General features: G+C 58.7%; 1 protein-coding gene across 3 annotated transcripts in view; it reads left to right on the top strand.

Moving 5' to 3' along the window:
- SYNDIG1 (synapse differentiation inducing 1) overlaps positions 1–15136 on the top strand; it is a 65208-nt gene that overhangs the window by 37857 nt on the left and 12215 nt on the right. For all 3 annotated transcript variants that reach the window (XR_012500737.1, XM_074347762.1, XM_074347764.1), the window contains exons 2-3: positions 629–1187; positions 14020–14157. Coding sequence is in view for 2 of the 3 variants with exons in the window: in XM_074347762.1 (XP_074203863.1) it covers positions 708–1187; positions 14020–14157 (618 nt within the window). In the remaining variant the exon portion in view is untranslated. The remainder of the gene's footprint in view (positions 1–628; positions 1188–14019; positions 14158–15136) is intronic.

Below are 15136 nucleotides of genomic sequence, written 5' to 3'. Positions count from 1 at the left end.
TCCACATGGGGGTCTGGGGGGACCAGCCCCATGTCCCAGTGGCCAGGCTGGTGTGGGGGTCCACATGGGGGTCTGGGGGGACCAGCCCCATGTCCCCGAGGCCAGGCTGGTGTGGGGGTCCACATGGGGGTCTGGGGGGACCAGCCCCATGTCCCCGAGGCCAGGCTGGTGTGGGGGTCCACATGGGGGTCTGGGGGGACCAGCCCCATGGCCCCATGGCCAGGCTGGTGTGGGGGTCCACATGGGGGTCTGGGGGGACCAGCCCCATGTCCCTGAGACCAGGCTGGTGTGGGGGTCCACATGGGGGTCTGGGGGGAACCAGCCCCATGTCCCCGTGGCTGGGCTGGTGGGGGGCCCACGTGGAGTCTGGGGGCAGCTGGGACCATGGGTTTCTCTCGAGCTGCAGTGGTTCCAGTTCCTGCAGCGTCTCCTTCATCTGGAAGCAGAGACTTTGCAGAGGTGTGTGGAAGGCTCTCGCTGGCCGGGTGCCTGGGGAGTCCTCCTGAAACTGGCAGACGAGGGAGCGCCGGACCAGCGACGCGGCCACGCCGAAACAACTCGGGTCTGGACAATGGGCAGCTTTTCGGGTGTGGTTTTCTTGTCTCATCTGTGTGTCCTCCTCCTTCAGGAGAAATGGGCCCTGTGAGGCGAGCGTGACCCTCGTGTCCAGCCCTCCAGCCTGCCTCCCGGCCGGCAGGGCCAGCACCATGGCCAGCGTCCTGGAGCAGGAGAGCGTGCTGGTGCGCAGCAAGCTCAGCGAGGCCGGCAGGAGGAACGGCTTGATCAACACCCGGAGCTTCACGGCCGAGAGCAGGGACGGCCGGGCGTCCGTGTACCCCGCACACCAGTGCCAGGGCGGCCGGGGGGCAGACAGCGCAGCCCCGGCCGCCCTGCACGGCAGCAGGAACGAGCCGCTCCAGCAGCTGCTGGACCCCAACACCCTCCAGCAGTCGGTGGAGTCCCACTACCGCCCCAACATCATCCTCTACTCCGAGGGTGTGCTGCGCTCCTGGGGGGACGGCGTGGCCGCCGACTGCTGTGAGACCACCTTCATCGAGGACCGGTCGCCCCCCAAAGAGAGCCTGGAGTACCCCGACAGCAAGTTCATCGACCTCTCGGCCGAAGACATGAAAATCCACACGCTGTCCTATGACGTGGAGGAGGAGGAGGAGTTCCAGGAGCTGGAGGTCAGGGCGTGCGACCGCCGTGGGCCCTGGGGACGGGCCGCGGGCGGCGTGCGGTGTGCGGCGGAGCGCCAGGGTGGGACAGTGCAGAGAAACCAAGGCCTTGGGTGCCCCTCACTCGGAATATTTGTGGAAGATGGAAGGATGGAGGTGGAGGCGAGGTCCAGGCCACAGGGACTCTGGTCAGTGAGGACCCGTGGTTGCGGCCGTCGGGCAGGGCTGAGGGATTAGGGTTGACAGTGCTGCCCACTTGGCGGGGACCCTGCTGTCCCCGCGGCCACAGGGGAGAGTGTCTCCAGCAAAGTGAGCAGGTGAGGGAGGGCGCGTGGTCCCAGATCACATGAGGCTGGGAGTGCATGTGTGGGGACAGCTGGGGACATGTTTGCTGCCATGAGTGGCTTCTTTGGTTTGCTATTCCAGAAATAGCTGACCTGCTGGAAGAAACAGTTGAAGTTGATGGTTTAAGGGCAGATGAGCCGAATTATCTCTGAACCTGTCTTCAGTAGACAGGAGGGCGGCCGGCCCCGGACCACACGCTCAGAGATCACACAGCAGCCCGGGCGGGGAGGGGGAGATGCCGCTGGGTCTGAGCGGAGGTCACACGTCCACCCCAGCCTGGGGCGGTCCCTTCTCTGCAGGCTGGAGCCGGCTCTCCCAGGACATGGGGCGGGAGGGGGGGCCGTCGGGAGGGAAGGGCCTCAGGAGGGAGGGAAAGGAGGTCTGTTTGTGGCTTTGATGGGTGAGTGCGTTTCGTAGGTGGAGGGATGCGTCCCCCGCAGAGGACGCAGGGTCAGGGCTGGGGGGCAGGCACATGTGTCCAGGCCTTTCCCGAGGAGCCGGCGCGCTGCTGTCCGAGGCGGTTAACCGCCCAAGTGCTCTGGGTTGAAGAGGAAGGAGACCAGGCCGTGCTGGTGGAGACTCAGCGGAGCCCGGGAGTCACCTCAGGGCGGAGACCCAAGGGTAGGGGTTTTAATATAAAAAGTGGGTGTTTAGTTCCAACAAATGCTTTTTCTGTGTCATCACGGTGGCCTTTTGGGTCCCTTACTCTGTGGACGTGACCATTTCATTAACTGACTTTCATGCATCAGACAGTCCCTACGTTTGGGGACGAACGCCCCGAGGCCGGGGCAGAGGACCCCCCCCCAAGTACCGCTGGGCTCTCCGTGCTGGTGGCTCAGTGGGGGCTTTGGTTTCTGCGCACGAGGCTCTTGGTCTGCAGTCTTCCTCCCCCGTGTCTTTGTCTGGCTCTGGTGTCAGGGTGGCCTGGCCCCCAGGCTGACCCGGGAAGCGGCTCCTCTTCTCTCCGCAAGACCCTGCATCAGTGTTTTTTCTTTTCGAGTGTGTGTCTGCCGTCACCGAGACTCCTCTGCGCCGGGCTCTTCTCTGCGGGAAGATCTCCGCTTTCTGGTCAGACCTGTTTCTTTGTTGCTGTGAAGAAAATCTTCAGGGTTTCCTTTCTTCTTGGCTCAGTTTTGTCATTTGTGTCACGCTAGGAACTTGCTTTTTAGCGACGTCGCCCTAACTTGTCGGCATAATGTCATTCATAACTTTCCATTTAAGTCTTACTTTCTGTACAGTTGGTGACGTCTCCTCTTTCGTGCCTAATTTTGGTGAGTTGAGTTTTTCCACTTTTCCCTCGGTCAGTCTGGCCACAGGGTTATCAATTTTGTTCACCTCCTCAAGCCACTGACCTCTGGTTCCTCTTGACTTGCCCCTGGCTTTTCTGTTTTCCACTTCAATGATTTGCACTCAGATATTTATGATTTTTTGCCTCTGTTTCCTATCGGATAAATTTGTTCTTTTTTAATCTAGTTTCTTTAGGTAGGACCTTAGTTCTCAGTTTGAGATTTTTTTTCTTCTGTATTACATGTACTTAAAGCTATAACTTCCATAGCAGCACTATATACAACAGCCAAGACATGGAAACAACCTAAGTGCCCATCGACAGGTGACTCGATAAAGAAGCTGTGGTATATTTATACAATGGAATACTACTCAGCCATAAAAAGAATGAAATAATACCATTTGCAGCAACATGGATGTTCCTGGAGAATGTCATTCTAAGTGAAGTCAGCCAGAAAGAGAAAGAAAAATACCACATGATAGCACTCATGTGTGGAATCTTAAAAACACAAAAAAAGGAAAAAGAGGACATTAATGAGCTCATCTACAAAACAGAAACAGACTCGCAGACACAGTAAACAATTTTATGGTTACCAGGGGAAAGGGGATGGGAAGGGATAAATTAGGGAATTTCAGATTTACAAATATTAGCCGCTATATATAAAAATAGATAAACAACAGATTTCTTCTGTAGAGCACAGGGAGCTACGTTCAATATCTTGTAACAACCTTTAATGAAAAAGAGTATGAAAATGAATACACGTCTGTATGTGCAGGACTGGGACGTGGTGCTGTACCCCAGAAATTGACACATTGTAACTGACTGTACTTCAATTTAAAAAAATAGTAATAAAGCTACAACTTTCAAACCCTGTTTTAACTGCATCCTGTAAATCGGATGGATTGTGTCTTCATTTTCTAGTTAGCTCAGAATAGCTTCTAGCCTCGTTGTGATTTCTTTTTATACTAATGGGTTCTTCATAAAAGTGTTGTTTACCTTCCACACACTTGGGGACTTCCCACATTCTGCCTGTCGTTTACTCCCAGTTTAGCTTCACGTGGTTGAAGACGGAGTCTGTGTAATTCCTCTTCTCCGTGTGCTGAGATGCGAGGTGTGGCCTCACACGTCCTTGCTCTGGGGATGCACCTCGCGCCCGCGTGGGGGCACACGTGCTTGTCTCTGTGTGACGAGTCCGCTGAGCGTCTGTCGGGTCCCGCTGGCCGTGCTGTTCGCGCTTCCTGTTCTTACTGCTTGTCTGCCTGGCTGTCCCATCCGTTCTGTGTGGTTTTGCTTCACAAACGTTGGGCTCTGCTGCTCGGTGCATGTACATTTGTAATTATCGTATCTTGCTGAAGTGCCGACCGTCTTATCACGGTGAAATGCCCCTCCTGGTGGCTGATAATACGTCTCGCCTTCGGGTCTGTTTTGTGTGACGTTGGCGCCGCTACTCCAGCGGTCTTGTTATCACCGTTTGCATGAGGTATCTTTTCCCACCTTTTAGCGTAGAGTTTGTTTCTGTCTCAGAATTTAAAGCGTGCCCATGGATTGTTGACAGTTTTGTCCAGCCATTTCTCCGACTTGCCCACCTGCTGGCTGTGCCCCCAGAAGCCTCACAGGGTGTTGTCTGAAATGCTAGGTGCATTTTTCTGCAGACGCAAGATACGGACAAAGAATATGTTCAGATGTCCACAGATGGCTCGGGGTTAGGTTAAGAATTTCAATCGAATGAATTATCTTTCAATAATATGACCTACGTCCACATCTGGAGATTACATTTACCTTTACGAAATAAGTATTTTGAGGGCGTGCTAAACACTTAAAATTTCCAAAGACAAATCCAGGAATACGACGTGAAATATAAACATGACTGGAGTCGTAGCATGCCACCTACCATTTTACTTTTCTGTGTCAAGGAAGACTCTCATTTAAAAGTGGGCTTACGGCATGTTTCTGGCCCAATAAAAATCAACACCTTTATAGCGTCATCTTACATATGCCAGGAAAAGGCACTGGTGTGTGTAATTACAGCCAATCTGATTTGGAGAGACTCTGTAAGCTGAGAAACCCATCTGTCATAATAACACGAGGGGACCGTTTGTCGTATTTCTCCAAGACACTTTCCGGTAAGCAGAAGGGTGGGGGCATCACACCAAATCTGTGCGCTCGGGAAACAAAAGCCTCTGAACTTTCTCCAGCTCGCGCCTCTCAGCTCTCTTGGCTGTGGCTTCTGGGCCCCTGCTCAGACCTGGGGAGAGGAGAGAGCTGTTATCTGTGGCCACGTCCGCGAAGGGAGTCGTCACCAGAGGGCGAGAACCTTCCTCCTGTGAGGCTGCACGCATTATGATGGAACCGGCTCCGTGCGCTTGCAGGGCGCTGGGAGCCAGACGCGCACACGGTGAAGGTGTCTCGGATGACAGTGAAAGGAAGGGCCCGGACCCCGGGAGCCCCTCCCAGGCCCGCTTTGGAGCAAATACCAGTAAACGTGATGCTAACCCAAACTGCGGTTCCATAAATCCTCCCCAGGCTTAGCTGAAGGTTCATCCGTTTCAAGCAAGTCATGTGAACAAAACCCAGCCCCAAAAGGACCCTTTGGAGACGCAGTTTCTGCTCGATGGTTCGTGAAACGGGTCTCCTCGTGGGCCTGCCGCTGACTTCCGTGTTCGGTGGCCTGCACGTGTGCGGAAGGCCCCGGAAGGCCCCCTAACCTTGGCCGGCGTGGACCACGATGCCCTCCCACTCGGTGTGTCGTAACAAGAGCTCCAGTTTGTTAGAGGAAGCACCTCCTCTGAACTCAAGGCACTGGTGACGACGCCCGGCTTTGGGGCCTCGGGGAGCGTTGCCCTTGTGCCGTGGTTCTTGTACTTTCTGTCTGTCCTGCTGCAGGAAAACAATAGCAGAATAAACGCAAAAATCCAGGGTGAGCCCAATTTTATAAGAGCCGATACTTTCCATTTTTCCCCCTCGCAAACCATCTCACGATGTTTCTTTAAAACAGGAGGAAACTCACAGGCAGTTTGGGTGCATCTTGGGCTCCGAGAGGCAGAAGGAAGCTGATGGGCTGGGGACCGGCTCCCGGGCACTTGCGTGAAGCTTGACTTCTGTGACAAGAGGCATGAGGCTCGTGTGAGGATGTTCAGAGGGTCGAACCGATGGACAGTGAGAGAGACTCTGTCTGTTCGGAGGGAGAGCCGGCACCTCGCCCTGTGGCCCGGGCAGCGGGGCATGGCCGGTGCGTGTCCTCACCTGCAGGAGACAGACACTGAGGAGGAAGAAAAAGACCTCGCCATCCAAAGTGCTGAGGGTCCCTGTCCGGGCTCACCTTCCATGAGTGGCTGTCCCTGCTCAGCAGGGGGAGGAAGAGGGGTGGTCCCACCTCGGCCGTCCCGGGGGTCGGGGCTGGCTGAGGGTTCCAGGAGGAAGGATGCTGGGAGCCGCGTCGTGTACCACGAGCCCATCGCTGGGGCAGCAGGAGAACTGCCTCTTCCAGCCGGAACATCAATCGCAGGAGGCTGTGCTTTCAGGGGTGATTTCTACAGGTCATCACCAGAGGAGGTAATGATGCGACTGACAAGGGCTTAGCTTCCAGCACATGCAAACAGCTCACACAGCTTAACACCAAAAAAGCAAACCACCCACTCCAAAAAGGGCAGAAGACCCAAACAAGCAGTTCTCCAGTGAAGACATACAAATGATCAATAGGCACATGAAAAAATGCTCAGTATCACTAATTATCAGAGAAATGCAAATCCAAACTACTATGAGGTATCACCTCACACCAGTCAGAATGGCCGTCATTCAAAAATCCACAAATGACAAATGCTGGAAAGGCTGTGGAGAAAAGGGAACCCTCCTGCACTGCTGGTGGGAATGCAGTTTGGTGCAGCCACTGTGGAAAACAGTATGGAGATTCCTCAAAAGACTAGAAATAGACTTACCATATGAACCAGGAATCCTGCTCCTGGGCATATACCCAGAAGGAACCCTACTTCAGGATGACATCTGCACTCCAATGTTCATAGCAACACTATTTACAATAGCCAAAACATGGAAACAGCCTAAATGTCCATCAACAGGTGACTGGATAAAGAAGAGGTGGTATATTTATACAATGGAATACTACTCAGCCATAAAAACCGACAACACAATGCCATTTGCAGCAACATGGATGCTCCTGCAGAATGTCATTCTACGTGAAGTAAGCCAGAAGGAGAAAGAAAAATATTATATGAGATCACTCATATGTGGAATCTAAAAAAATGACACAAATGAATTTATTTACAAAACAGAAATACACTCACAGACATAGAAAACAAACTTACGGTTACCAGGGAGGGGAAGGGGGGGGGAAGGGGTAAATTGGGAGTTTGAGATTTGCAGATACTGACTGGTCTATATAAAGTAGATAAGCAAGGTCCTACTGTACAGAGCAGGGAACTATATTCCGTACCTTGTAGTGACGGATAACGGAAAGAGACGTGTGTGAGCACGTATGGCAGAACTACTCTGCTGTGCCCCGGGCCTTGACACAACATTGTGAACTGATTCTCCTGCGATTAGAAAAGAAAGAGAGAAAGAAACCTCAAGTTTGGGAAGGTGAGAGGCACCAGGGGATCCGTGGAGGTCTGTGCCGTCATCAAACGCGCAGAATACGTGAAGTCAGGGGACCGGCCTCGGGGCCGAAAGAAGTATATTTAGAAACAGAACATGTCGCTGGAATCGTAACCTCCCCTCAGAGGCCCCACAGAGGTCCACGCTGCCAACCACAGCTGCAAAGAGGCGGTGTGTCAGGGAGGCCGGGGTGGAGGCCGGGGTGAGATGGGGTGGGCCGCCTGGGCCTTGAGGTCAATTCCCAGAGGACGGCGTCCTCCCAGCAAACCATCCAGCGCTCTCCGGCCGGGCAGGGCGGAGTCTGGAGGCGTGTCCGTCAGCAGATTGTATGGGATTTTCCTCTCATGTTCTTCTTGAAAGTCGGGGTGAAATTAAGCCTTTATAGGCTTGTCCATTAGTGTCTCCTCTTCCAGTGCTTCTGGTTTTGTCCCTTTTGAAATACCGTCAGGCAGCAGATCACCCACCCAAAGAGGGTTCAGTAAAGTGCAGCCCCGTGGGCGCCCGTGAGCCGTGCCCTGCCCGCCCTGCCCCGTCCCCAGCACCCAGGCCTCCCCGTCCAGTGCCCTGCCCGCCCCCCCAACCCCCGCCCCGTCCCTGCCCCGTCCCTGCCCCGTCCCTAGCACCCGGGCCTCCCAGTCCCGGGCGGTTGCGCCGCAGCTGGTGTTGCGCCTGGATGCTCCTCCTCCCCGTCAGCGTCCAGGACTCCGCGCTGAGGCCGTGGTTTCTGTGTCGTGTGTGTTTACTTGCGTATTTTCCATTGTGTTGGACACGGGCGTCTGAGGTTGAGTTTCCCAGGAGCGGACAGTGTTGTGAGGGTTCATGACACGTGATTTACTGGGAAATGCTCCCTGGGGGACCGGCCGGTCAGTGGGGGAGCAGGACGGGAGAGGCGTCCAGGAAGGAGAGGGCTCCGAGCCAGCGCAGAGGGGCCCCAGCCTGGCCGCGGGGGCCTGGAGCGTGGCCGGCGTCCCCGGCCTGAGGGCCGCTCCTCCCCCGGGCTGCGCTCAGTGGGTTTTAGCGTCCAGGGTGAAGGGCAGAGCGGGAGCTCCTGGCTCTGTCCGCAGGCTCAGCCAGAGTGGGCGCCTGGCTGGCTTTGAGCTGATCAGTTTACCAGTGAAAAGATAACGCTCCCAGAGGAGCCCTCCCAGGTTAGCATCCTGCTCTTTTTAGTGGAAATGAGGCCAAACTCTACGTGAGCACCCGAGCGCCTGGAGATCTTCCTCCTGAGCATTTTATGGACCTTGACTCTGTTTAATGAGGTGCTTTAGAAAGTCACCCACGTCAAGTGCGCAGGGCCGACGTGGGAGCCGGCCTCCGGGGACACGGCGCCCGGTGGCTCCTGGCCTCCCAGGGGGGCCTCCTGGCACGAGTGAAGTTGCCCCCAAGCAGCGTTCAGCAGTGTGTGGACACACAGGAGCGGACTGTGTTTTTCCCAAACCACGAAAACAAAGACAGACTCCAAATAAGGAATAAGGAGAAGGCAGGACATGAGGGACTCGCCACTGGCATTTCAGTCATAACAGAGAGGCCCCAAGGTCGTTTTAACCGGGTAGGTCTGCTCTGTGACAGCCGGGCCGGGAGAGACACAGCGATGGGGCCGACACCCCCTTGGCCGGGGCCCGCCTCCGCGATGACCGTGTCCCCCGGCTCTTTTATGAAAGGCAGTGGTGCAGAGGCCGTGCTGCAAACCAGCCAGGCCAAAACTGCTGGGGGCAGCGTTGTCCTCACAGGCCTGCAGGTGACGTCACGTTAGAACCCCCAGCCCACGATCTTCACCAAATCCAGCTATCCTTTTCTCTTCTTTAAGTAGAAGTGTAGTTGACTTACAGCATTACAGGAGTTCCAGGTGTACGCATAGTGATTCGGTATTTTTATACAGAACGAAACGATGACCACAGTGAGTTTTGCCACCTGTCGCCAAAGTCATTACGATACTCCCGACTGCATCTGCCGCGCTGTCCACGGCACCCCTGTGATTTGTTTTACAACAAGAGTTTTGTGCCTTCTAGGCAGCAAGTAAGTAGCAGGCAGACGCTGGGGTCACTCCTGACACAGGATGGGGGAGACCCCCCAGTGACTCCTCAGCCCGAAGTCTCTCCTGAGCCCGTGGCCACTGTGTGGGCGGGTCCTGGGTGTCTGCATGTCTGCCAGCCCCCAGCAAGGCCGACACTGGGCCCCGAGACCGCACCCCGAGCAGGGAGGACAGAGCGCCCCGCTGACCAGAGGCCCGGGCGGCTTCCAATCCGCTTCCCCTCGGCCTGACTGGGAACATTTTCTGTCTCTGGAGCTGGACTGCCCCTTGCAGCTCTGGGTGCCGGAGAATCGCCCTCCTTCTTCCAAGCACGGCCCCCGGCCCTCACAGCCTGGCCCCGTCCCCAGGCCCTGCTCCTCCTGGAGGGACAGCAGCTGGCTCTGCTCACTTCCTGGCCCTTCCGGGTCTCCCAGGGGATGAGCGGAGACGTGGCCTCACGCAGAGGCGATCTGCCCGCGTGGGGCACACGGGGACGCCCTGCCCCCATTCCAGATGCTTCACCGTGGGGTCTCGGCTCTGAGGCCGGCCAGCTCTGCCCGCACCTGGGCCATCTGGAGGCACCTGCCTCTCTCCAGCCAGGCTCTGCCCTCATCTCTCACGCTGCCCGTGGGGGAAGACGTTGGCCTGAGACCCTCTAAACGTGTCTTCTTCGTCTAAGCGTGTCTGGCGTCCCATCCAGGTGCACGGAGGAAGCGGGCGGAGTCCTGGCCCCATGGCGGCTGGAGCCTCAGCGGCGTCCTGGCCTCGGGCCGTGGTCTGGAGGAAGGCGTGAGCTCCTGTCGGGGCACTGCCCTGTCCTTTGTCAGCAGATCGGCCGCCGTGTCCCAGCTGGACCGGTGCCCACGTCACGGCCCCATCTGGAGCCCACCTGGCGGGCAGGACGTCAGCATCTGGAGACTGGAAGCCAGGGAAGGATGGCGTGGGCTCGGAGACGAGCTTGGAAGGAGCAGGGGGGAGACCGCTGGCCGAGCGTCTCTTTCAGAAGGTTCGCGGCACATAAACGTGCTCACTTGAACAGGTGGCGGCAGTGAGCCCGCTGGTCACTCAGCTCCTCAGGGACGTTGAGTCACCCAGCCCAGCACGCAGCAAAGCGCGGTTCCCTGAGGCGGCACGAGTGCACAGCTCAGCCCGACACCCTGGGGTGTCGCCATGCCCTCGGTGCTGCCCGCGTGGGCTCAGGCCCGGGGGGACTCTCCGTGCCGTCAGCACACGAGCTGTGTGCCTGCTGCGTGCTGCCCCGGGTGCCGGGCGCCGAGCCCGGGAGGCGGAGCGTGGCTGAAGAGCCAGGGCCGGCGTCTTGGCTGGGCTGTTTCAGTCGCTCTGTGGGCGGTGGTGGCGCCCTGGCCGACGCAGGCGTGGGCACTGTGGGTGGAGGGCGCTGGCCTTGACCCCCAGTGTCCTGGTGGGTCTGTCTGCATCGCGGGGCTCAGCTGCCATGCTGGGTTCCGGTCCTGCTCCGCCAGCGGCTCACTGGGCCCGTGATGCAGCGTCTCCCAGCCAGTCCCAGGGAAGCCAGGACGGGGCTGGGGAGCCCCCACCGGTCAGCACGTCTGCGCCTTCGTGAAAAGTGTCGTTACCAAATCACCCTGCTCGCTGTAGAAAAATCTGAAACTCACAAATGCAAGGAAAAAAATCACTGAGAAGCCTGCCATGCAGAAGCGTCTTAATGTCCGGCATTCTGGAGGAAGCGTGAGCTCTTCCACTTCCTGCCCCGGCTTGTACCTCGGCTGTTACAAGCGTCCTTCCGGGGCGATAAGCGGCCCTTGCACCATCGGGTTCCGTGGCCACACAGACTCCCTCGCACACTCCTCTCTGACTGCGCTGCTGGAAGCACTGCCGTCAGGAGCACTCTGCAGGCTGTGCGCCTGCAAGGGGACCCCTCGCAGGAAGCCCCAGGTCCGCGTCCATCCTGGTCTCTGGGCCCCCCTCCGCCTCGGGGCCTCACGGAGGTGCTCCCCAGAATCAGCGAGCGGAGGAGGCCGGGGACAAGAGGGAGTTGGGGCCAGAAGAGCTGGAGGGCTGGTGACGCCTGGAGAGAGGGCAGGTGACAAGGTCGACCCCGCAGCCCTGCAGCCTCGCTGAGGGCCTCCCGCCTGGCGCCCGGTTATTCTGTCAGGTCTTCCCGAGGAAGAGACCCCGGGGACGAGAGCCAGCTGTCCAGGGGGCGGTCGTGGCCCTGGGGGCGAGCAGCCCTGCCCCGCTCTGCCCCTCGTAGGGCCTGTTCCTCCAGCTGTGAACTGTAAACGCCTCTGGACCGCGTGCCTCCGCCCTGCGGACGTCCTCACCCGCTGACCCACGAAGGGGGAAGACGTGGAGCCGAGCTGGCTTCAGCTGCCCTGTAATTTATCTGAAATTTTAAAATCTGTTTTAATCAAAATTGACTCGTTATCTTGGTGCCCCATGGCCACAGCTTTGCCATTTACAGATGTGGTTCCCTTCCACCACTAAATAAAACCTGTGAAGATCTGGGGACAGCCTTTGCCTCCCAGGCGTGGTGGTGTCCCTTGACGCCCGGCCATCCCTGCGTGGTCTGTGGCCACCGCTCACACCACACTGCTCTTTGGCCGGGACACTTGCCACTGACCACTCTGGCCACCGGCCTCCCCGTGGCCACCGTGACACAGACAAGTCAGGGAGCCGTCGTCAGGTTCCCAGGCTGGGGTGGGATGTGGGGTGCAGAGAGGACGTCCCATCTCTGGACAAGAAGCACCTGAGGCCATGGCTGGCGTGCGGCTGGACTCGGTGTCCAGACCCAGCACCCACGTGGCAAGGGGTCCGGAGCCCAGGACCCTCAAGGGGTGTGTGAGTGTGTGTGTCTGTGTGTGTGTCTCTTTGTGTATCTGTGTGTGTCTTGTGTGTGTGTTAGTGTCTGTGTCTGTGTGTGTGTGTCTGTGTGTGTCTGTGTGTGTGTGTCTGTGTGTCTGTGTATGTGTGTGTCTGTGTGTTTGTGTCTGTGTCTGTGTGTGTGTCTGTGTGTGTGTGTCCGTGTCTGTGTGCGTGTCTGTGTATGTGTGTCTGTGTGTGTGTGTGTGTCTGTGTCTGTGTGTCTGTGTGTGTCTGTGTCTGTGTGTGTCCATCTGTGTCTGTGTGTGTGTGTCTGTGTATCTGTGTGTGTCTGTGTGCGTGTGTGTCTGTCTGTGTGTCTGTGTGCATGTCTGTGTATGTGTGTCTGTGTGTCTGTGTGTGTGTGTGTGTCTGTGTCTGTCTGTGTGTCTGTGTGCGTGTGGAGGGCGGTCAGGTGCTCTCTGGACAGACAGGGCGTCACCGCTTCCATCCGGGGTCCCTGGAGAAGGTCGCTGTCTGTGATTTGAGTGAACCCCTTCGAATTTGCCTGTTTTCACTCAAACAACCGGACAGAAACAGTCCATCTGGAAGCTTCTGCCGCAGGCTGATTAGAGGCTCCAATTGGCAGTTTTATGTGCATTTAATTAACCAAAACAGGAGGGACTCCAGGTCACAGTCACCTTGGGGCTTCCTCTGTCGTGTGTGTGGGGGAGGGGGCCGGGGCGCTGCGGGGGCGGTCCTGGCGGGGCAAGCATCCTCCCAGGTGTTACCATCACACTGGCCCCCCCGGGGGGGGGGTGCCTGGCCCCTCAGGTGACTGCCTCGCCCTGAGGCTGCCTGGGCAGATGCCGCCCAGTGTCCCCGAGCGTCCCCGACGCCCCCAGCCCCAGCAGGAGGCCCCACATGTGACCACCTCGGGGCCGGCAGAGGGAGGCAGGAAGCTAGTGACCTTCTTTCAGGAAGAAATGCTCCTTTTCTTTTTAGAAACGAAATCTGGAGTAAAGTCTGACTCCAGATACAGTGCTGGGTACAGTCAGCACAGACGGAGTGGCCCTGGTTTTCGGGGGGTCAGCGTGAGCGCGGTGCTGAGGAGGGGGGTCAGAAGCACCCGTCAGGGAGATGTGCCCCCCACCAGGGGCATCGGGGGCGCCCGGAGCGGCCGTGCTTTCAGGACAGAAGCCGCGAGCGTCCTGTCCGGGGGCTGGGGTCCCTCTGTGGGAAGTGTGCCCGGGGGCCCGGGGCCTCCTGACTGTGGGCGTCACCTGAGCTGCTTCTTAAAACTCCCTGTGCCGGGTCCCCCACCTGCCAGCAGGCTCTGTGCAGGCCTGTGCGGGGCCCCCGACGAGCGCGTGACCTGATCACAGGGCCGCCTCAGCTCCAGGGAGGAGCCGGACACCCGGGCTTGAGACCAGGCCCAGCGACACCCGAGCTCAGGTCGGGGTCTAAGGCAGGAGGGGGCTCAGAGCAGCTCCCGACCCCGACAGCGGCCCCGCCTTGTCCCCGGAACCCGTCTGCCGTCCTGGAACGGAGAGGAGGTGCGCGTGCCCTCCGCCCCGCTCCGAGGGGTGAACCTTCACCCCTCTGTCCCGCCCTCCGTCCCAGAAATCTGAGGGTCTGTGGTTTTTCCCCTGAGCGGCCCAGGAACCGGCCCTTGGGGTGCGTCCCCTCCTGTTCCTGTAAGAGCTTCCGTGCCAGGAGGGACTGCCCCGTGCCCGCTGACTCCCGTGTCGGGCGCAGCGTAGAGGGACCCCCGCTCACCCCGTTCTCCTGCCCGTCTCTCCCCGCAGAGCGACTACTCCAGTGACACGGAGAGCGAGGACAACTTCCTCATGATGCCCCCGCGGGACCACCTGGGCCTCAGCGTCTTCTCCATGCTCTGCTGTTTCTGGCCCCTGGGCATCGCGGCCTTCTACCTGTCTCATGAGGTGAGGCCCCTGCCATGCCCCGCACGCGGCCAGCGCGCCCGGCTGGCAGCCGCCTAGGGGCGGGGGGACCAGGTGGGAAGGCGTCAGCCGGGCCCGAGCCGATGCTGCGGTGGCGCCAGTGGGGTGGCTGGGAGCCGGACGCGCCGAGCGGGGCCGGGGATGGGAGACTAGCTGAGCACGGAGAGCAGAGGGGTGTCTGCTTCGTGAAAGGCTCGCCCACATACCTCAGATGCCGGTTAGCCCACCCGTCTGAGCTCATCCCAGGTCCACGCTCCGCTGGAGGAAACGGCCTGTCCCCGTGGGTCATCGAGCATGCGGTCCAGTGCGAGGGCCTCCGACGGGACCGGTGTCCAGCCCTTTCCAGGCAGACACCCACCTGTGTCTTCGCGGAGCCCAGGTTGTGAAACATTTCCTCCAGCACGTGGGAAGTGTTCATCCAGAAAGAACCTGCGTTCCCCAACCGCGGTACCCCAGCCAGACCAGAGGGAGGCAGCCCCTCGTTGGCCCCTTCGCTCGCCGTGTGCTCAGGGCACCCGGACGCCCCAGCCCTCGGGCTCCCGCTCTGGCCCTGGGCCCGGGCTGCTCACAGAACAGACCCCTGGCCTCTCGCCGCTCCCTGCACTTTTCTGTACTGACTGGATTTTGTCTAGTGAGTGGAGGGACCCTTAGTGTTTTCCTTTGTCACCACCCCCCTATCCTGACCCCAGGAGGACCCGCTAGCGGTGCCTCTGTGCAGGGACAGTGAGAGACCCCAGACACACTTCCAGGGGACGTGGCGGGCCGCTGCCCGGTGCTGCTCTGGGGTCCCAGCTCTGGAGGGTGGACGGATGGGGGTGGGGGGCTGGGGGCTGAGAGGTGGGTCCACATCGAGCTCTGGCCTGGAGGGTCGATCTGAGCTTCTTTTTTGTGTGTTCGCCTCGTCCCACGAGGGTCAGAGACTCCTCCGCTGGAGGACACGGGCCGCGGCGCACGACTCGGG

This window comes from Camelus bactrianus, chromosome 19, assembly GCF_048773025.1.
Source record: "Camelus bactrianus isolate YW-2024 breed Bactrian camel chromosome 19, ASM4877302v1, whole genome shotgun sequence".
In the NCBI taxonomy this organism is placed as follows: domain Eukaryota; kingdom Metazoa; phylum Chordata; class Mammalia; order Artiodactyla; family Camelidae; genus Camelus; species Camelus bactrianus.
The sequence above is the reverse complement of the archived record's forward strand: the minus strand, read 5'-3'. Positions and strand labels throughout refer to the sequence as shown.